Source organism: Emys orbicularis, chromosome 6 (genome assembly GCF_028017835.1).
Source record: "Emys orbicularis isolate rEmyOrb1 chromosome 6, rEmyOrb1.hap1, whole genome shotgun sequence".
NCBI lineage: Eukaryota > Metazoa > Chordata > Testudines > Emydidae > Emys > Emys orbicularis.
The window spans coordinates 77,785,375-77,809,045 of NC_088688.1; the positions used below are offsets into that span (position 1 = coordinate 77,785,375).

The 23,671-nt window shown below is 39.4% G+C and overlaps 1 protein-coding gene across 1 annotated transcript in view; it reads right to left on the reverse strand.

Annotated features, from left to right (window-relative positions):
- The window catches only part of CEP120 (centrosomal protein 120), a 69,527-nt gene extending 57,170 nt beyond the window's left edge, over nucleotides 1-12,357 (reverse strand). Inside the window, exons 1-4 of the mRNA XM_065406477.1 lie at nucleotides 12,294-12,357; nucleotides 8,136-8,292; nucleotides 3,372-3,486; nucleotides 636-777 (exon numbers count right to left, since the gene is read on the reverse strand). Coding sequence (XP_065262549.1) covers nucleotides 636-777; nucleotides 3,372-3,486; nucleotides 8,136-8,292; nucleotides 12,294-12,342 — 463 coding nt within the window. The 5' untranslated portion in view covers nucleotides 12,343-12,357. The remainder of the gene's footprint in view (nucleotides 1-635; nucleotides 778-3,371; nucleotides 3,487-8,135; nucleotides 8,293-12,293) is intronic.
- Between the last annotated feature and the right edge of the window lie 11,314 nt (nucleotides 12,358-23,671).

Here is a 23,671-nt window from a genome sequence, read left to right on the forward strand (position 1 = left end):
TTACTCTCTATAGATAAATAGTGAGTTTGTCAGATCTGGTGCAAGAAATATTTACAAAGAAAGAGGATCCTTTGCCAAGGGGTCTGTGTGTCACGCTGGTTTGGGAGCAGGAGAGCACCAGCTCTCTCCCATCTTAAACTAAACATTAATAAAGTTTGCACCTTCTACTTTAAAATCCATCCCTGTATCTGTATTTTATTTTCCTGCGTGCCCTGATCAACTCTTACCCATGTTTTCTACTGCCTCTTTTCTGGGACTACTTGATTTCAATACTTTATGATCTTAAGTACAAACTATCAAAACTACATTCTGTCGAGGAAATAAGCAGCTTGTTTGTTTTTAAATGACACAAACCTCACACCCATCCTATTAAAATAAGCAAACAAGCACACACACTTTATTGGAGCCTGATATGATTGGAGAGCCATTATAAAATAACCATTGCACTCAGTGCTTACATTTATATGTACTATATACACTGTAATAGGTTGTAAATATTTTATATAAAAATGCTATTAAAGTAAAATGCACTTGTGTCCCAAAATAAGCATTTGCAATAAACTATATGTTCTTCAGGCACACGAAACAAAACTTTTCTGAATAAAATGTAATTAAATTTGGATTATGCTACTAACCTTTTCCTTCTCTCGGAGGTGCTTCTTTTGCTTTAAAGCCATCCACTGGTGCTTTTGTATCAGTTTCCAACACTATACTTATCTGTATCTCAGATTTAAATTTAGTATATTTGTTGCTGAGCAAAGGATACCATTTTGGTGCCTGCAGAATTAAAAAAAAAAAAAAAGTGGATAAAGTATGTTCCAAAAATAAGAAAGAAGAGAATGGCAAAGGCATATAATGTGGCTACAGGATGAAATACATCTTTTGGCAGTTAGGCTGTAGCAGAGTTAAGATGTGCTTCAGTGTTTATTTTCAAATTATCAGACTGATTCTCTGTCACATTCTACCGTAATAGCTTTGGTTTTGTTATACCAAATTTCTTAGGTAGATTGATGTGGACCAAACCTTTCTGCCTAACAGTGAAGACGTCTAACAACAATGCCTTGATAGCCTTTGGAAGTGCATGGGAAGCAGCCTAAGATGGAGCAAAAAACAAATTAAAGCAAGATCACAGAGGTTTACGGGACCCCATGGCAAAATCTGAAACTGAACCCCTCCCTCCCCACCTGAGACCTGGGGGAGGGTGGCAGGGAGAAGAGGAGGCAGAGAGTGAGCTTGCCGCACACTCACGCTGCAGAGGCGCCTCCTATCCCACAAGGCTGGGCATGGTTCTCTGCTCCAGGCATTGTGACCTGGCACATGGGATCACTGCTCACTCAAATTTGGCCCAACGACCTTTCCATCATGACAGAGGAGTGGCCGGGCCAAATCAAAGTGGCACTTTGTGACCCAGTGGGCCAGGTCACAATGCTATGTGATCAAATTCCACTGGTTTGGGAACCCTCTCAAGCGGGGGCCGGGGGTAAACTGCCCCTTTTGCACATGCCCCATCCCAGGCATCCCTGAGCAAGGTTTACTCAAAAGTGCCTGCCATTCACCTAAAAAAATAGCTCTTTAAAAACTGCCATACACCAGCCTTTTGCTTTATTTTTTCCTTTTTAACATTTTTCTATCTCTGTCCCTCTTTTTCTCCTCTGAGGTAGGCAACTGTGGCTTAATGACTGCAGCAGAGGGAGCAGAAGTCAAGGTATCTGAAGTCTATTCCCAGTTTTGCCCTAGTTCCCTGCAGAACCTTGTGCAAATCATTACCTCTCTTTGTAGAACAGTTTACCTATCTGTATAATAGATTGCACCCTAACTCACAGGTGTTTTGTGAGACTCATAAGCCCTGTCTTGATACACAAAGAGGGTGTGTTTTTTCAATCCAATTAGCTTAACATAACTGAAAAACTGAATCAAGACACAGACTGACATATTTGAAGCCATATTAGCTGTCCATATTTTAGGCTAGACTCCTAGAGGGAAAAACTGCATATATTCCTTCCAAGGCCTGGGCATATTCAACAAGATAACAGGCTAAAACCACCATAGAATCTTTAATCAGAATAGAGAAAAATCTTGTTTTTCTAAGATCTCATCTGACAGACCCTCACATGGTAAAATTGTATGAAACACAAGCTTTCTCAACCTCGCTAAAAATGGGAACCTATGGCTCTAGGGAATCCAACCTATCATATGACCAGCCATGGTGTAGTTTATACACAGAGTTTAAGACCAGTAAGGACCATTAGATCATCTAGCCTGACCTCCTGTATATCGCATTAAAATTTCATTGTATTGAGCACTATATTTTACATTTGGCTAAAGCATAGTTTCCAAAAATACATCCAGGACTGATTTGAAGATATCAAGAGATGGAGAATCAGCTACTTCCCTTGGTAGTTTGTACCAGTTCCACACTGTTAAAAATGTACTTATTTCTGTCAGTGTTATTGTATTGGTCCCAGGATAGTAGAGACCAGGTGAGTGACGTAATATCTTTTGTTGGATCAACTTCTGTTGCTGAGAGAGACATGCTTCTACAGAGCTCTTCAAGGCAACCCTGAAGCTGTCTCTCTCAGCAACAGAAGTTGGGCCAATAAAAGATATTACCCACCTTGTCTACCTTATTTCTAGTTAAAACTTACTGGCTTCAGCTTCCAGCCATTGGTTCTTGTTGCACATTTGTCCTTTAGTACCCACTATTTTCTCCCTGAGAAGGTACTTAAACGTAATCAAGTCACCTCTCAATCATGATTCTGATAAACTAAACAGATTCAGCTCTCAGTCTCTCACTCATTTTTATCATTCTTTGAGTGTTTTTCTGTATATTATTATTTCATTGTCATAAAAAAAAAAAAAAAAGCCTTCAGAATAAGAATGGAAATGGTTGTTTCAGCAAATAAGAACCAACTACTCAATCACAGACAAAAAATAAAAATCCAATACTAGTCTGATTATTAGACACAGTTTACAGAGAATTATTTCATATGAAATACAAATACATCAATGTTAATATTGCAATTCTCAAAATCTTTAAAATTTGGGAAGGCAAAAGAACCTTCACACATGTTTAACTTGGCCATATCACAGTAATCTCCAATGACCAATTTAAGAGTCAGATGCATTTTACATTTCATCATGTTAATAAAATGTATACAAAATATTTGTATTTGTTCTTCACACATGCTATTAAAATCTCTTTTGAAAAGGTTTTGAACTACATGCTCTGATGAGCCAACATTCCTTCAAATAGGATTTGAGAGCTCTGCAAATTCCTTTCAAGAACTACTTCAGTACCTACAAAAATGGAAAATGTAATAAGTACTGTCAAACTGTCAGTTATTAACATCTCTTCATAACAAATAACATACCTGTTTCTTTTCTTGAGCAGCTCTTAAATCGAGTACAATATAGCCTATAGTCTCCTTAGTTGAAGATATAGGATCCAAAGCAAAACACTGGAGTTTGATAGGTGTACGCTGTAGCCTGGAAGAATACCACAATGAAATCCAATTTGTGCCAACAATCCCTGTAATCAGACTTAACTGATGAAAAATGTCACAGCACGGAAAGATGACAGTATAAAATAAATGTCAAAATATAGCAATTTTTTAACTGGTTTAACATCGAATTACGGTACAAACTGAATGTACTGTTAAACTTCTACAATCTAACACGGTTATAAATGATAACGAGGTAGATAAACCCACTTTAAAAAAATTAGTTCACTAGACCCTCCTAAAGCCCAAGCAATCATGGAAAAGATATAGTGGTATTATATGAACCTGTTCCTCACCAGAAAGAGAGGCAGGTTCAGATTCTACTCTCAGACATGTAACATTCATCACCACTTATTTTTAAATCTTATGCTAACAGTTGGACGTATAGTATTAAACGGACACACAAAATAAGCAGCACCACTCATTACAATTGGAATTTCACCTCAGTGTTAATTCAGTGGTTAAAAAGGTATAAATACGTAAAACAGACTGTTGAGTTAAATACTTGATTACATCCTTTGGTTATTGTCAAGTACTGTGTGTCTTCAGAATGCAAGTTTAACTACACCATTAAAAACAGTGGCCTCAAAACATTTGAAATTATTCCCCCCACATACAACCATCAAAATAAAGATGGCTACGGCTGCACAGATAATGCCCCCTAGTGGTTTGTGCATTATCAATATATTTGGGCAGAGATGCTCATGCACTTGTCAGTGGCAAGTGTGAAAAAATTTCTCTGATGCTGGTGGTACCACTTCTGAAAATGCAAAGTAGTTAAGTGTGGTGAGTCTGTTACATTGAGCATTAATATTAAGGCATAAAATTGACGCCACATACAATATTATATATGCTCAAGTAGGCTAAGTGACATCGCTGCAGAAACCATAACTCAGAACTGTAATAGGGTTTTTTTGCATTTAATATGGTATAGGATTACCTTTTCTAGTAATATATTCAAGTGTATTCAGGATAATTTGAGTCCACTGTATGTATTGTAGCTTAATGCTCTTCTGCTATGAGTTTTAATTTTTAAAAAAATCTTATGTATGAGTTTTAGACTCCTTCAATGTCACTCATACTATCATTTATCATTTGTGCTGTAGCAGCAATGCCATGGTGGAAAACTTTCAATATATACTGTAATTATACATAGCAGATTGTACTACTCAGGGTGGATAAAAATCATTGATTTTTTAAAAATAAAAACTAGGATTTTATTTAAATTGTTTTTTTTTATATATAAAATGCTTTTTGAGGAAAAAAACCTATCTTAATTAAAACTATCTTTGAGCTACAATGTATCTCAGCATGGAACAGGGATTACAAATTCTAATTTTATAGTATGAGACAATATGTAATGTAATTAATGTTTAAGAAAAGTTTTGTAAATGAGTTCCAATAGTTCATGGATTAGGGACCCAATCTTACGGGGTTCCAGGGGCTTCTGTAAAGATTATTTAAGCTGATCTTTCTATTTACCCCATGGGACTCATTATCTTCTAGACTGAGCACTATCAAAGATGCTTAGTTTTACAGTTCTCAAACTGGATTTGTGTCTCCAGAGATAGCAAAAATATTTTTAAATAAATAAATAATATATAGAGGTGAGAAATAACAGACCTCAACCCTATTGTCCCTCTGCAAATTTGTGTACACAGAGTCAATCCCTTATCTCTCTCTAAAAGTGCAACGTTTCAAAAAATTCAATGAATAGAAGATTGTTGGGGGCGGAATAGGTCTGGACAAGGAGAAGAAGTCTGGAGATAAATGTGAGAAGGGAGGGACAGGCAATAGAAACAAAAGTGAAACTGTTTGAGCAGCATATTCCAGAAGTCTTGAGATCTTTCTGAGTGTAGCCTTCATTGATTTGAGATCTACCATACCTTTCTCTCACTAGAAGGGAAAACCTATAATGGCAGCAGGCTGTAAAAGAGACCCAGTTTGGGGATATTTTAATGAAGTTCCTCTACCTGTGGGTAAGATGGGCATGCATGCAAAATGCAAACAGTGCAACAAAGAAATGCAAGACCTGGTTGCCCGAATGAAACAACATCATAAGTCTTCCTTCTCAGGAGGAAGCTGCATTGAAGATGATGAAAGGAACATGCAGGATCTTCAGGTTGGTAAACTTTTTTATTTCATAGTTCTTTCTTAAGGACTGCCCGTCTTCCATCTGGACTATTCTTGAATTCTCATGTTTGAGCAAAAAATATAGTTGTTACTCTATGGTACTATCATTTTAGATGCATTTGTGATAAAAAAATTAAATAGCTGAAATAGGCAGATCTTCCTTTTACAATTTCACCTTTAAATTAGTACTGAGTGTCAGTTAATGCAATGAGTAATACTAAATGAGCAGTATGGCAACAATAATTAAATAACTGCATTGACTTATTTTGTTTAGGAGACTCCATCCTCAACATACAGGATTCTGAAGACTATCCACTTTCAAGATCACTATCATTTTCTATAGTTTCAGAATTAGCTGCCAATGATAGTGTTTCAGTCACATCACGTATGTCACATAGCCACAGTATATCACCTGTAGCAAAAAGAAAAAAAAAAATCTCCATCATCCAGAAACAACTATAGATAAGTTTGTGATAAGAACCAGCATATTACAAAAAAAGGTAATTTATGAAAAAATTGCCCGGTTTGTTTATGCAACGAACTATCCTTTCCGCATGATTGAGAACCCACACTTCATTAACATGGTTCAGTCATTAAGACCAGAATACAGTCCACCAACAGAGCAGATGTCGCAGGCAAATTGCTGGATAAAGTGTATGAAAGAGAAATTGAGCAGTGTGCAAAAGGTCTAGAGGGTGAAATTGTTAACCTGAGTCTTGATGGGTGAAGCAATGTCCACAATGATCCTGTTGTATGTATTTGTGTGACAACAGAAGAAGGGAATGTCTTCCTTACAGAAACAATTGATACATCAGGAAATGCACACACAGCAGAATACTTACAAGTAGCAGCAGTAAAAGCTTTAACAAACTGTGAAAAAAAATTCAAATGTCTAGTACGCAGCTTGGTCACAGACAATGCTGCAAACGTATCCAAGATGAGAAGAAATTATTTAGAAGAGAGTTCCAAGCTAATAACATACGGTTGCAGTGCTCATTTGATGCACCTCCTAGCCAAAGACTTCAGTGTTCTGGAAATAAAGGCTAATGCGTTAAAATTGAAAAATACTTCCGTAACAACCACTTTGCAACAGCTGCTCTGAAAAAAGTGGGGGGTCGCACTCAGAGACTTGCTGTGTGAAAGGGGTCACCAGTACAAAAGTCTGAGAACCCCTGGCTTAAGAGAAATGTTGACCACATGCTGAGTACCCTGAAGCCTATTTCTGTAGCCTTCAACAAAATGCAGGGAAATAACTGTTTTATTGCTGACAATGTTGAAATTTGGAAGGAACTGAGAGAGATCTTAAAAAGAGAAATATGCAATGACAGTGTTAAATTACAAGCATTAAAAAAAACAAATGGAACAAGCACTATCTCCAGCTCATTTTCTTGCAAATATTCTTAACTGCTGAAGAAGAGAAGTTGGCTAAGACATGGACATCCAGCAATCATCCCTCCATAATGCCAACTTCAGAGCTAAGGGTGAACCATTCAAGAAATATATGTTTGCTGATGATGTTTTAAAGAAAGTCACAGCAGTGAACTGGTGGAAATCACTTAAGCACTTGGATTCAAAGACTGTTGAAGTGATAATCTCACTTTAACAGCAGTAGCTTCTGCTGCCAGTGTAGAAAGAATATTTTCTTCCTTTGGACTAGTTCATTCCAAATTGAGAAATCGTTTGGGACCTGAAAAAGCAGGAAAGCTTGTTTTTCTTTTCCAGATTACGAACAAACAGGAAAATGAAGGTGAAGACGACTGAGTTAGCTGCAGAAGCCAATATTTTAAGTTTCTCATGTTGACCTGACTGACAGTCATTAATTTGTGGGGGGGTTTTAATATTTCATTTAACTATTTTAGTTTAAAATAATTTTAACAAAAACAAACCTGATTTTAAAAAACTTGAATGTTTAACTAAAATCAAAAATTCATATGCTTGTTTTGTTAAAATATATGTTTGCTGTTGAAGAAAAAAAAATCCAGAACACATAACGTTGTTGTTTTAATTAAATAAATCTATTTAAATGTCTGTCTGGTGATGTTCTCCTCCTAATACAGCGTGGCAAGAAAATCCTCCAAATATTAATGATTAACCTGTTGAATTGGAGATAGTTCACCTCCCAATGACTTCATAAATATCTGCTTCATTTAAATGAAATAACCAAACAATCATTCATTTTCTGATATAGCTGTAAAACTAATCCTAAAAGTTTTCAAAATAAATCACTTTAAAAATGTGTAGTGTGTACCTTCTAAAAATGAAACCTACATCTATCTCTGAGTTCTGAAGAATATGCATTAAGGTTATAACAACCAAGGAGAATGCACTTTAATGTAGAAATCCATGATTAAATCGAGTCTTCCTGACTAGTGATTTAAATCATGATTTAAATCAAATCCACCCTGGTACTACTGTCATTAAAATTTTTAGAAGCCAAACACAAAGCTTTCATTGGCTGTAAAGATAAAAATAATGACAAAATTGACAATTTTATAATGTAACCTGTGCTGGTGAAGTGCTTTCCTATCAAGCTCCCAAGCCAATTCGGTGGCAAACTCTGGCTGGTCTGCATGATCCACAGGATCCGTAGCTAGCTGTTCACCATCAAACTTTGCTTCTACCACAAGCATATGCTTTGCACGTCTGGGAAAATGGCGTCCTGGAAAAAATACAAAGGCACAACTTTCAGTCATCTCTGCTAAAAACACAGAAGAACTTGTTTCTGTTTTTTGACAAAAACACAAACTGTACAAATTGGTTTCCTGTATCATTCTTCTTGAAGAAGTTTTAATATGTATTAATATACTTTCCACGTCTTAATTTTAAAAAGAAGTGGAAGGTGGACTTCAACACATAAAAGCTAGAAAAAAGTGTCCTGAGTAGATATACGTGATAAATAATTTTCTATTAAGAAACTGGCTTTTAATGCATTTGGTCCCAATCTTGCAAACATGTATGTCAGTAACTTTACTAGGGAGTATTTTTATTGAATATAATGGAACTACTCACATGAGTAATTTTACTCTCCCATGTGTATGGGATCAGGCACTTACTATGATATTTTGATTTTTTTCCTTTCGTTCTGAAAGTTCATTGGGTTGTTTAAATGGGTATAATGTGCAATGTTTTCTAACTTTATATCAAGAGCCAGGGCTGAATTTTTATATTATTTGTTGTACACTAACAGTGTCCTAGTACTGTCATAAGCAAGAATAATTCACTGCCTGCTATAAAGAGCTTGCAATCAAAGTTGGACAGACAATACAGTCAGATACATAGTAGGAATATTGCTGGTGCAGATTTTAATTTATTTGTAAGTGGTTCATTACAAGCTGCCATTAAGCTTTACACCAGGGGTCGGCAACGTTCGGCACGCGGCTCGCCAGGGTAAGCACCCTAGCGAGCCGGGCCAGTTTATTTACCTGCTGACGCGGCAGGTTCGGCCGATCGCGGCCCCCACTCGCCGCGGTTCGCCGTCCGGGGCCAATGGGGGCCGCGGGAAGCCGCGGCCAGCACATCCCTCGCCCGCGCCGCTTCCCGCCGCCCCCATTGGCCCGGGACGGCGAACGGCGGCGAGTGGGGGCCGCGATCGGCCGAACCTGCCACGTCAGCAGGTAAATAAACTGGCCCAGCCCGCTAGGGTGCTTACCCTGGCGAGCCGCGTGCCGAACGTTGCCGACCCCTGCTTTACACTAACCTGATATGAGGTTGTTATTTTTTTAAAACAATAAGGGGTAGAGGAAATGAAGATGGAGTCATACCTCTTGTGTTAGTTTGTTAATTTTGTGACTTGGGTGCTCATAACAGCAGGGTATTAAAAACACTCAGCCAGATAAGCATTGTGCAATTTGCCCCCCAAAATTTTCACAATACTTCATTTAGGGATTTGACTAGCATCTATCTGAATTTAGTATACAAGTTTTCAGCCCAGGAGCATTACCTCTAAAAATGTTTGAGTTGTATTATTGGAATGTAAAAATGTAGAACCACCTCCTAAAGTAAGTATAAGCTGAATTTTGAAAGCTACTGGTCCATAAAGAGTAATCAGTCTTACCAAATTTTAATATATACCTGGAGAAGGAACATTATTAAGACCGCAAATATTTATATACATCCTAAAATTCTCAACACTTCATAAAAAGTAGCCTACATGTTCAAATGTGACAAGTTATTTTGAAAGTATTACTTGGGACTTTTAAAGAGGTGGGTGCTCAGTACTTTATGAAAAGTACGCTTCCTTAAGGTAAACTAAATTGGGTACCACCAATCATCTTTTTTTGAAAATTTAAACCAGCATGCCTCTCTTAGTTAGTTACTACATAGCGTGACTCCTGAGACAAGAGAGATAAGAAAGCAGTCTGAATCACTACTCTTCTGGCCTAATGGATTTCTCATTTTAAAGAAACAAGACAGAATTTTTCTCCTTATGACTGTGAATATAAATCAACATGTATTTTGATTTTACTATAGTTATGTCTCAAAAATGTGTTAGACTATGGGAAAAGTTCTTTTAAATTATATACTGTAGTGCTGGGCACTTTACAAATAACATTTAGAACAATTCCTGGAAAAAGATCTTCCCAAAGTCACTCACTGAGAATCTAATGCTGAAAACACAGAAAGACACACTGAAGTGCCTGATAATACAGAAATAATCAGATATTTTCAGATATAGCAGAGTAACATTAATTTAGGACAATCTGCAACTGAAGCATAAAAAAGGCCCAAGATATTTATTTAACCATCGTTTCCCCACCTACCAAAGTTTCTGAAAGTTAACAGAAGGCTATAAATTACATTTACAAAGTGTATGTCCAAACTGACACGATTTTCAGAAGAAAGCTCTCTCCTGAGTAAAGACATTTTGTGTAGAGAAATGAGGAATGGATACACCTGCAAGGAACACGAGACCAAACCTGTAATGGGGCCTGCACGGAATTTATTACAACACCTAAACCTGGCAGCTCCGTTTGTTCGTTTATATTTTAGCTTTTGTCTTTATATTTTAAATAAATTGTATTTCTATAGGATTTGGTCAGTCCAGGTATCAAACCTTATTTGATTATGATTTTGTTAAAAAAATTAAGATACAGATCATTAGGATATGGCAAATAAAGGGACATACAAAGTTTAAAAAAAGCTGAGTAGAGTTGAGTGCCATGAGTATATCAAGAGTTTCAGGAATTATACCTGTCTTTGAGTTACATCTGTAAAATACACAAAACTTTCTCTTCCCCCACCCCTTCTTTTTTTTTTTTTTTTTTTTAAAGTCCCCTTCTCCGTTCCCTGTTTATTTATATGTGAAAGCACTGTGCAAACAAAACCGTTAGAACATTTGATGGCAGTTTGTGTATGATCAGTTTAACAACACTGAAAATTAATTCCTCCTCACCCAATTTCTGTTAAAGTAATCATACAAACAGCAGCTACAACAGTGAAAATGTTGTTTCCCTTTTATTGTTTCAATTCTAACTTATACATAGCCGAAAACTCACTTTCCCTCAAGTAAACCAGAATCAGGGATTAATCTAACACCCTGGAATTGATTTTTACACCATCTAATTTCATGGTGTTACATGAATGAATGTTTTCTTTCAATATTTTCTGCCATTTAAAATTGGAGAAAAAGAAAGCACCACCATAAAACAAATGAGACAAGCAAAAGTTTAATATTTCTACTCTCCGATACCTTAGAAGGAGTACCCTGTTATTTGCATGTACCCTGAATTAGATACAACATCCAGGACAAGCAAGCAGAAAAAGGGGGGAAGTTCTTAAAGACTGCACAGTTGTTACCCCAACACCTGCTTCACCTTCCCAGTGGAAGGTAGCGGCTAGGAGACCCTTAAGATATATAGGCCCTACTTCACCTTTGCCATTAATGTTAGTCAGTTGCACTGAGAAACATGCCCATTTAAATCAGAGCTGAATTTGGTCCACAGAGCTTTCAACAAAACTAATTAAAGTTTGCTCATTCATTTAGATTTTAAGTAATTCTGATTTTATTAACGGTATGTCTACACTACCCGCCGGATCGGCGGGCAGCGATCGATCCAGTGGGAGTCGATTTATCGCATCTAGTCTAGACACAATAAATCGATCCCAAAGCGCTCTCCCGTCAACTTCTGTACTCCACCGCCACGAGAGGCGCAGGTGGAGTCAATGGGGGAGCGGCAGCAGTCGATTCACCACAGTGAAGACACCGCGGTGAGTAGGTCTAAGTACGTCAACTTCAGCTACGTTATTCACATAGCTGAAGTTGCGTAACTTAGATCTATCCCCTCCTAGTGTAGACCAGGCCTTAGATGGAGACTGTGCCTTTAAGGAGTAATGTAACTTCAGTTCTCAAACTATTCTTGTATATTCTTTATGAAGTACTCTGCTGTTGGCAATAAAGAGAAAAATCAGACAAAAAAAATACATCCGTTGTAAGGCAAGACCATATATGTTACTTAACGGTAATTCAGTCCCACATCCTGGCATGTTATTACAAGGATTACTAAATCCATCATCGTGGTATTTTAGCAAAATTTACACAGTCCAAAAACAAACAGAAAGGGGAAATGAAAGAGTGCAAAGATGCTAATGCCAGGAGACAAACGTGCACGGAGCAAGAGCCAGCTCTGGGCTCAGAGGACAGCGTCGGACTCAATACTTTACCTTCCAGGATGGAGACAACGATCAGAAGCTGGTCGGATTTGGAGACCATTTCTGCTTTGGGGCTGTATGCGAAATCGGGAATGCGGGCTAAGGCTGGCAACCTGGGGGGGTCCCTGGCCCTGCGGGGGGGGGGGGGCGGACTCTGAGGCGGGGCGAGCGGTGTTTCAGTCCGGGCTGAGCCCGGGGTTACGGGGAGGGGAGTCTCGGGCCCTGGCGGGGGGTCCCCACATGCAGCGTCTCAACCTCTACGGGAACAGAGCAGAAAGCCGCCGCCGGAGAGCGGGAGCCGCCGCGCCCAGCTCCGCTCGCGGTGCCGCCACCCGCAGCCCTTTGCCGCCTCGGACGCTCTTTAAACCAAACCGCTGCCTCCGCCACTCTACTTCCGCCTAGCAACCAAACGGCACCGGGCAGCCTGGCGGACAAAGAAACACAGAGACTAGAGTGGAAGAGGAGAGAGCGCCGCTTCCGGTCTGGGATCACTCTCGGCCAACCTACGGCCCAGCGTTCACAGCGTCGTTTAGGGTGGGAGGAAGCTGCGTGTGTGGAGCAGCGCCACCTGTGGCTGAGGCGGGAGAACGACACCCCCAGCGCTCTAGCTGGGGGCGTGCAAAAGCAGCAGAAAAAAGGGCTCGTGCAATTATGTTATCCGTCCTCCTAGCTGTGCCACAGGGCTGGTGTGCGAGGAAAACGTCCGGGGGGGGGAGTGCAGGAGTGTTCGCGGCAGCCTTATTTGCATACAAATCTAACCCGGCTACCACAAGCCTGGGACTGTTACGTTGCACTGAAAGTGGTGTAAGCTGAAGCAGGAAAAAGGATTGCTACGTTAGAAGGCCCGATCTACAATTAAAGTTGACATAACTACAGCACTCAGGAGTGCTGAGTACTATAGCTAAATTGACCTAACTCCCACTGTAGCAGGAAGGTCAACAGAAAAATGCTTCAAGCCGCCTAGCCGCTGCTGCTTAGGGAGGAGGAGTTCCTATAGCAATGGAAAAAACCCTTCCATCTCTACAGGGTACACTTGGCTTATGCTAAAAAAATAACAAGGAGTCCAGGAGAGGCAAAGCTGCTTTTGTAATGAGCCAGTCACTCCCAGTCCCTATTCAAGCCCAAATTAATGGTGTTAAATTTGCAAATGAATTTTAGTTCTGCTGTTTCTCTTTGAAGTCTGTTTCTGGCTTATGCTGGCATAGTTATGGCAACATAGGTATAATCCCAGTAGTGTAGACATAACTTCAGAGTGTCCATGTAGGGTGCTATACCAGTATAACGAGAGCAGTACCTTTATACCCGTATATAGTTATGCTGGTAAATGTCCACATGTAGACAAGCTCTTACTGTAAAGGAACAAAACGTGGTTTTAGAGTCTCCAGACTGTTGAAGACTTCCTTAAGAAAAGTAACTTAAATTTCAAAGTAATTAAATTTCTATATGTAAAATTCCATGTATATCCTTTTCTTTATTTATATTTGTTAATAAAATATGGATGTAATAACTGTGCAAAATATAAACAGAAGAGGTGAAAAACAATTTATTTGTTTTATCTTATATCTACTAACTTATTCCTAGTATTTACTAACTTGGCACTGAAGTGCTATGAGGAACTATTTTAAAAACATGCAAATAATGCCAGTGCTACAGAAGCTGAGAGACACGATATAGTGTAAAATTGTTTTTGCCAGGAACAAAACTGAAATATCTTGAGTCTCAAAATTAAATAGCCTCAGTTCACTATTTTTCAATATTTTTCACCCTTTTGCTCCATATAGCATAGATGATACTCCTGGGACCCAATCTGTATACCAAAATGCAGAAATAAGTCCAAAGACCATAGAAGTTCTTCCACTTCCTATTTAAGTTATTGGATCCAGCCTTTAATTTGCTGCAAGTTTTATGTGCTTGAAATTTTTGTTAATTTGTTCATTTTTAATGCTGATTTTAAGTAACTATACAGTTGGATCAAAAATGCAGAATCATCTCAAAAATTAAAATTGACTGTAAAATAGTTGTGCATGCAGATCTCTGACATACACTCCATACCATCTGAACACGTAAGGTCAAGAAAAAATAGCCAAAAGCTTTTTTTAAAAGTGTACATGTAGACAAGTCACCATTAAAAAACAGTGTTGTCCAGGCAACAGTTGCCACACAGTGGTATCTGAAATATCAGAGTTTTCCCTTTAAACGTAGAATAGAAGATATCTGTGGTAACAGCTGACAAACATTGACTATGTAAAAGCAACTGCAGTACGTATTATATTGTGCCCCACTGAAGTCAGAGCTCAAACAAAGTTGTTGTGGGTTCAGTGAATTTTTTCACTATGATAATGAGGAGCAGCTATCTGCACACATATAGTTGGTCCAATAAAATACTTTACCTCACCCACCTTGTCTCTCTAATATTCTGGGACCAACAAGGCTACAACAAACACTGCATACATATATAGTTGTATCATGCATGCAGCATGGCTCTGGTTGATAAGGGGGAAAAAAAGCATGACGGACCTCTAACATAAATGTAGAATAAATAACGGAGAGCAAGACTTAAGTGATAATCCTAAAGAATGATTATTTTTACAGCATCCATAGTATGCTAGATTTAATAGATTTTAAGACCAGAAGAACAACGAGGAGTCAGTTTAAAAAAAAAAAAAAAAACCACAAAAGTTTATGCCCAAATAAATCTGTTAGTCTTTAAAGTGCCACTGGACTCCTTGTTTTTGTGGATACAGACTAACCCCCTGATACTTAAGACCAGTTATGGACCCTTAGATCATCTAGTCTGACCTTCATTATAGCACTGAACCTAATAACTTGTGTTTGACTAAAGCGTCTCTTTCAGAAAGACATCCAGTCTTAATCTGAAGAAATCAAAACATGGAGAACACACTATTTCCCTTGGTAGCTTGTTCCAATCACCCTCACTGTTAAAAAAATGGTGCCATATTTCTAATTTCAATTTGTCTGGCTTTATCTTCCAGCCATTGCTTCTTGTTATGCCTTTCTCCCCTGAATAAGCCACATTCCATCACACTAAGTCACCTTCACATCCAGCACTTTAGTCATTCTCAGTTTTCTGTCATTGGAAGCCACTAGAAACCAGGCTATGGGCACTTGCTTTGCCCCAGTCTTCGATAGAGCCTGGAGGCAGCCAACTGAAAAGTTGATGGCTACAGAGGGAACATGGCCACAGTGCCTAGGAGAGGTGGAGATATGCTGAATAAGCACATCTCCACAGCATCCTCCTCTGGACCTTAGCTATAGTTAAAAATTGATCCCCTTAGAGCAATTGCTGGGGAAGAATGCCATCTCAAGGGCAATTACCCCAAATCAGTTGGGTCCAGCCATCTGTGAGGCTATACAGAATCAAAAATAAGGATTGCAATAGCATTTATTCTAGAAATCAAAGTGAGTAGGTTGTTTGGCCCAAAAATGTAATTAGATTTAGTCCCATTGTGACTCAAAGACTTCTCGTGTCAACTGGCAGAGGACACAGGGACTCCCTGTATCTGATATTTACATGCAGGTTCCACCAGACAGGAGGCACTGGCTGGCCACTGTGTATTGTGTCTCTTACAATGGAAGTCTATTTGCATACTTAGTCAATTGCTAATTAACATATTGCCGAGATTTCAGGAGAAGAAATTAACAGGAAGGGATGAACAATGGGGGAGAGGAAAGTGAAGAATAAAGGACTGGTGTAATACATGTATGGGTGCAGAGACACACCCTGGCTTCTTTCATCTGGGGAGACAAGCAGCCAGTGGGCTTGGGCACATGAAAGGAGGGTCTCAGCAATGTTGGTGGGAAAATGCTGTAAGAAGGACTTTGGGTAAGCAAATATTTCTATTTTGGTTTTCAGTATTTCTGTTGGTTTCCAATATTTCTACTTGCTATCACTAGAATGTCTAAGCTTTGTTCAATAAACGTATTCTTGTTTTTGCTATAAACAAATCTAAGTGCTCTGCTTTAAGTGGAGCAGTGATCGAGGGTGTAACAGTAAAAGCTGGGGTGTACTGTTCTTTTGGGAGCATAAGGTATGGGAATTCTGTGAATGTCCAGTGGATCAGTGGCTGGGCACTCCAGGGGGAGGCCTGGAGCACTCAGGGGTGGACTGTATCTATTGCTAACCTGCAAAGGGATGGCAGAGCCTTCATATGCGGAGAGGAGAATACTTGTGTTGCCTGTGGTTGGTGGAGTTAGGAATCTGATCTCTGACATATGCAGACAAATCGGGGAGGTGGTAGGAAGATGCTTCACAACCCTGGGAAGCATCACACACATTTAGGTTTCATAAGGGTAGCCATCTTAGTCTGTATCATCAAAAACAACAAGTCGTCCTTGTGGCACCTTAGAGACTAACACTAAATTTGTTAGTCTCTAAGGTACCACAAGGACTCCTCATTGTTTTTACACACATTTAGGTTTCCCTCTTCCTCAACACTGTTCAACTTCTGTATTTCATCATGTTTTCCCCCTCAACTTCTAACCTTGTTCCCTCCACTCATATTCTTCCATTGTCTTCTCTAATATTCACAACTTTGCTACCTCTCGCTTTCTCTCATTCTTACATTGACCCCTTTTTACTTTCTTCCATCGTGACAGAGTGTATAAACCCCCACCTGTGACGAAGGGGTTAAAGAGCTACTGTGGACAAGGCTGATTCCCTCCCACCTTCTCCCCCCCCCCCCCCCATCACGTCAAGGATGGAGTAAGGGTTTAAAAGTAGGAAGTTCCAGACAGCTGGACAGCTCGGGGGGGGGGGTGGGGGGGTGGAGACAGACTGTAGCTCTACAGCTCCCAGAGAAAGCTTCAGGGAAGCTGCCCTCCACAAGGCCACTCACTGATTCCCATGCCTACTGATTTACCGACAGTGGAATAGTCTTGGCTGGCCTCATGGTGGTGAATCTGAGACTATGCTAAGAAGGACTTGGGAAGTGGGAGCCAGGGCCCTCCTCCCCCTTTAAATGAAGACAGATTGTTTAGCTTAATTTAGTATAGGGGAGTCCTGTTTTTGTGGATTGCAGTGCCCCCTTATGGGTTTAAACCAGAGGCCAGACAACAAGATACCAAGCAAGTGTTTTGGTAATAAAAATCATTTACTCTAGGAATGAAAATTCATATGGCTAAATTTCTGCACATTTTTCATCTTTGTGGCTGAAAGGTTACCAGGATGGAACAATCTAATGGCCTTAAGACTTTAACAGGAACACAGGAGCAGGAAGGGGACCTAAATTAACACAATGTAAAGCAAATGACAGCATGAGTAATATTTTAAATGTTTCAGTGCAGCATATTTGTTTTAGTTGACTAAGTGAAATAAATAAAGGTGTCTGAAAATGAAAACAAAACTTCAAATTCTAAATAAACTGAGATATAATTCAGACTGAACCAAATGTATGTTATTACAATCACTAAGAACAGCCACAATGTTTTCTTCAATAAGTAGTCAACCTCTGCCCCATTACAATTATTGGTTTCTGTGTGTGTCTACTGAAGTCACCACATAACCTAGGCATTGAAACCTTTCCACTTCATTGATTTAATTCTTGTTAATGCACATGCTCTACAAATTAAACACAAAATCCCCCATTTAGTAATGGGATTAGAATTACACGAGTTTTAATATCCATCTATCATTTTAAAATGAAATTTGCATGTAGTAAATAGCCCATCCACTACCCCATGTCTCACTTCTACCTTAACTCATCAAGGAGTCTAAGGGGAAAAAATATATATTATAAATAGTAAGCATTAATTCTATTTAATTTTCAACTACTTAATGTACTTCATACATTCTATTGCTAGACTAATTATGGCATAAATATGTAAATTATGGCTGACTGGTATTGTTAAAGACCATAGTCTAAATTCACTCGTTTTTCCTTCCAGTCCCAGAAACTGTTCAGCTCAGTAGCTCTCTCTAATCATTAACATTCCCCTGCAATTTCAGTTTTCACTGATCTCTCACATTCTAATTTTGCACATGTGCCCTACTTTATCCCTCATTTTACAAGGTTCATTACTTAATTCACAATCTCTTCTTCCTTCACTTCAATAAACATTTTCAATTGCTTCTCCATTGGAGGTGTTGTTGCATCATGTTTTTACCTTATGCACTCCTGTAACCTAACTCAATCCCTAAAGGAACACTGCAGTTCCTTCTATAATTACATTTTAGTTTATTCTATTCCTCTGTTCTTTTCTACCTAGGTTCTTGTACCATGCCTATCACCGTAGTATCTAAGCACCTTCCCGTAGTGCATTAAGCAATGTGACTAACATATGACACATATTTGTTCTCTCATTCTCTCCTCAGGAAGAGAAGTGTGTTCAGTGGAGTGGGGAGTTTGGGATTTTATTTTATTTTAATAATAGAGGCAATGGTCCTTATATCATCCCCAAGTTCATTCATCTCTGCTATAGTTAAGGTTGAGGAGCCCTTTCTGTTTGTAGCTTGACTCTTCAAAGTGCTGTAAAATCTGCACTGTTACTTGAAACAAAGAACTAAAAATAAGGGTCTGTCCTCACTGCATGACCTGCTAATGCTCAGGAAGAGCAAACTGATCATTTAGGGAAGGGAAAAACTGAAACAGGAGAAAGATGGTTGAGAATATTTTTTTGCAGAGTTCGGACCAGCAGAGAAATAAACATTTTCCTCAAAAAAAGAGACCCGAGCTGTAGGATACGCTCCTTCAAATGCTCCAGCTGTACTGAGCAATGGGCCTGTTGAAAAGTTTATACTTAAGGGAGCTGGTATTCAGGTTGGAAGCAGCAACAAGGGAAGTTTACTAAACTAGACAGTGATACCTGGTAGGATTCCACCCCTTTGACTTGCTACTAAGACACTGTAGGTCACTTATGGCAAATTTCACAGCATGAACAAGGCTGGGAGGGGACGGGGGACCAGTTGAAAATTGGTTGTTTATTTTTATATGAATATAGTATTTGAATAAATTCAAAATACCTAAGGATAAGATTCCTTTCTCACTATCCTGGTTGTATTTAATCAGGGTTGTGCCTGAGACAGAAGCTATCTCCATGGTATGCAGATGTCTCCTTACTCTATGACTAGGGCCCTACCAATTCACTGTCCATTTTGGTCAATTTCATGGTCATAGGATTTTAAAAATAATAAATTTCATGATTTCAGCAATTTAAATCTGAACTGTCATAATTGTAGGGGTCCTGACCCAAAAAGGAGTTGTGGGGTGGTCACAAGGTTATTGTAGAGAGGGTTGCAGTACTGCTACCCTTACTTCTGCACTGCTGCTGGTGGCAACGCTGCCTTCAGAGCTGAGCAGCTGGAGAGTGGCAGCTGCTGGCCAAGAGCAGCGCAGACGTAAGGATGGCATGGTATGGTATTGCCACCCTTACTTCTGTGCTGCTGCTGGCGGGGTGCTGCCTTCAGAGCTGGGTGCCCAGTCAACAGCCGCCACTCTCTGGCTGCTGAGCTCTGAAGTCTGTGCAGAAGTAAGGGTGGCAATACTGCTACCCCCTAAAATAACCTTGTGACCCCCCTACAACTTCCTTTTGGGTCAGGACCCCCAATTTGAGAAACGCTGGTCTCCCCCATGAAATCTGTATAGTATAGGGTAAAAGCACACAAAAGACCAGATTTCATGATCCGTGACACATTTTTCATGGTCGTGAATTTCATAGGGCCCTAGCTGTGACACTAGAATCTCTGTGTTAATACATAATTTACAAGAGTTTTATTAGTGAACTGAACTGTCAGTGATCTTTAAGAAACTTGTTAGAAAAAGTGGAAAGAGAATAAAATGCAGTTGCTTTTCATGTATAGTTCTCCAATATACTGGAGATTCAAGTCCCAATTTTCATTTACTGTGTTCTTGCATTGAGTGCAAGAATGGTGTCTTTGTGCTTCCATTTTTCTGAGCCTTTCTAGGGGTCTGTTCACCCCACAATGTAAATTAAAGTAGCCTGGGGACTTGTAATATACTCTTGGACGGCTCATAAATCCCCTTGTGCTGGGGCTCTTCCTCAGAGGCTGTTTCTGTCTGCTTTAAGACCTTTTCAGGAAAAGGAGAATTGGGCCCTCACTTTTAGATGTCCTAAAAATTGTGGTAGGGATATCCACCTCATTGGTAAAGAGAAACTTGGGCCTGAGTTCACCTCCTTTCTGCCCCGGCCCCAATTCCTTATAACCATACTATTAAATTTTTTAAAATATCTATAAAGTGCCCAGTTAACACAAAAGGGGAGAGAAAAGAATAGCAGCAATAAAAAAAAAGTGCAACTTCTGTCTCTAGTGCAACCTCACTGCAGGAAAAACACAGGTCTAGCACATGGTCTTATCAGCCACTCCAAGCCTGGCAAACTTGTACTAGCACTGGGCTCTTTATGACATTGCTTTTACTTACCTCTCTAGTCACAAGCTCCCAGCAGCATTACAAAATATGCACTATTGACTGGCTAAGCCAGAGTTTTAATAGACAGAAAAAGTAAGAAAGCAGTAGTAAGGTAGGGAAGGAACAGAAGGATTGCGGGGAGATGAAGTCTCACATCCCAGGTGGTGTTTGGGATTCAGCTAGAGCTGTTGGAGGTGGCAATTTCATCTGGCTCCCTCTCTGGCCCAGTCTGGTCAGGATGGAGATGAAGGAGGTCTGGTGTCCCAGGAAACAGCAAGGGTGGCAGCCACGAAGGTGAAGTTCATTTCAAGAGCCAATTTGTCTCCCAAAATCTATTTTTAAGGACCGCAAAAGGAAATGGTTAGTTTAGCCCAGCCCATCCCCTTATTATTTTGTCCACTGATTAGACCTAATTCCTGATACCAATTTTGATTTATTGATTTCCACTTTTCTCAGGAAATGAGAAGTGAAAATCAATATACAAGTAGACCTTTTTGCTTGGACTAATTTAGTTTGTCTTCCTTTTGCACCTTTTCCCAATCAACATTTGTTGTTACAGTTTACTATGACATCTTTTGAACTTATACACTCGCTTTTTACAGCTGAGCTCACAATTAGGGTACATTTGTAGGCCCGATTATTACAACATACCCTTCTATAACTACAGATATAGAATATGGGGGGGGAGGAAGCAGAAAGGGTATAAATTAATATACTTTTATACAGTGCTTTTTATTAGCAGATCTCAGAGCACATTACAAAGAAGGGCAGTATCTATAATACAGTTGCAGCCACCTAAACCACCCCTTTGTGGCCAAGGGTGCCTCAACAGTGCCCTGCTCCTGTTTTTCCTCCTCTTCCTTAAATAAAACTCCACAGCTTTGCTCAATTGCAGCCCTTCTCAGGGTCTGGGTATTTTATTAGATTAATACAGTTCCCAAAAGACACCCACAAAATGCATCTTCCATACAGCCTTAAACTGGACACAGCCCCTCCTCCCTGAGGTACTGTCCCTTCCACAGGGACCCTGCAGGAGACTTTCTCTTGCTACAGCTTTATCTGCAATTCCCTTCTAGCTCTGCTTCCTTTAGCTGCTCTTTATTTTCACTCACTTGCTCCTTGTATCTGCTTCCCCCCATCAATCCCAGCTCCACAGTCTCTCAAACTTGCCCAGCCTGCCCCCTGGCCTTGCTGCCTTTTATATTGGAATCACTTGATTCCTGTCAGGTGGGGCTCCTCTTGTAATCAGGGCTGACTTAAGTCCAGGCATTCCAGCCTAGGGGCAAGCCCCCCTGTTACATAGTCATCATCTCCCTGTTACAGATAAAGAAACAGACATAAAATGACTTTCCCAAGATCACCCAGCAGGCCAATGACAGAGCCAGGAATATTGGTGTTCTGAGTCCCAGCACAGTGCTCTATCTACTAGGCTACACAATTCTAGGTATAAGGGGTTAACAGTTGTCATGCTTTAATAAAAGAATCCTCAACAGGAGGTGGATTATTTAAAAGTTTTTAAATTACAAGATATATATTACTTGCAAGGTCCAAAAGGTTTCCCCATCTTCTATATCACAGTGTAAAGTACATGGTAACTACTTTTTGACCTTCTATGTAAAGTTGCCAAAAAAAGGCACAAACTTGTAATTACTGTCACAACTGAGGTGTGTTCCTAGTGGTTGGAACAGGAGCCAAGAACCAGAGTCAAGGGTCAATGACAGTACTCAAGTGCAAGAAGAGTTAGCACAGATGAGGAACAAGGCAGATACTATCACCACAAACAGGGAGTAACTAGTGAGCTGCTGCTGAGCTTAAAAGCAGGCCTGCTGTCTCCCTTCAGCCAGTCAGGAAGGCCAGTCAATCAGATGGTCCTACCACAGCCCAGCTGAGCTCATTAATGTGCCTGGAGGCTAGGCTGCCCTAGTCCTCAGGCTCAGGCGAAAGAGCTCACTCCTGACAATTACAATGGTCTTTTCTAAAAAAAAAATTTAAAAAAAGTTATGTAGTTAACATCTAAGGGTGTTCACAAGATATTTGTGTATAGAATTGCAAACGGTCACTCCTATTGTATTACTAGTGTAATGCTATTTTTGTCTACCCATTTAGGACCCAACTTGATGCTCACTGAAGTTAATGGGTTTCTTTCTATTGACTGGAATGGTCATTAGATCAGGTTCATAATGCAACACTCTCCTTTTTTCTGAACATTATTATCTGAAAAGGAAGAACTCTGTCATTGTGTTGTCTAGATTTTCAGTTCTGGTCTATGAATCATTCAGAAGGTGATATGTTTTAGAAATGTTTCAGCATTGATAGCTTAAGATGAGGTATCAAGGTTACATTAGTAAAAGTATATGACCTTTCCAAAAGAAAGCTGTCAATACAAATGTTTTAATTGACTTCTTTGGTCATTAAAGAGATTTACAATGACGTCAATGAAATTTTGAGTCTGGTTTGGTTTCTTGAGCCAAGAAACAACACTGTAGATCATTGGTCAAATCCTTAGCTGATATAAATCCATGTGGCTCCATTGACTTCAACTGAGCTATGTTGATTTACACCAGTTGAGAATCTGGCTCAGAATCTTCTTTATTTTAAACAAACCAGATTAGTCTACTTTATATGACAGGGGTTTTCAGACTAAAGTATGTAAGAGTGGGATCAAGATAATTAATGTTATGCTGCAAGTGATTGAGCAAACTGTAAATCAGTACTACAGCCCTATTGATTCCTTCATAGTTGAGGTGAATTTGGGGTCATGAGTTCCATATGAGTTCATGAGAAATGGTTGAGCAATAAGATATTAAACCTGGATTATTTTAAAGGAGACTTCAAAATAATCATACAGTTGTTAAATTCTTTGCTTAACATGGACAAAAGTTGAAATTCTTACTCCTATTCACATGAAATTATAAAAGGTATGTTAGGCAGCCAAGTAGCTCAACTAGTTTAGTAGCACTGATTTGCACACTGTACAGTTTTCTTTCATGTCATGATTTCGTGCAG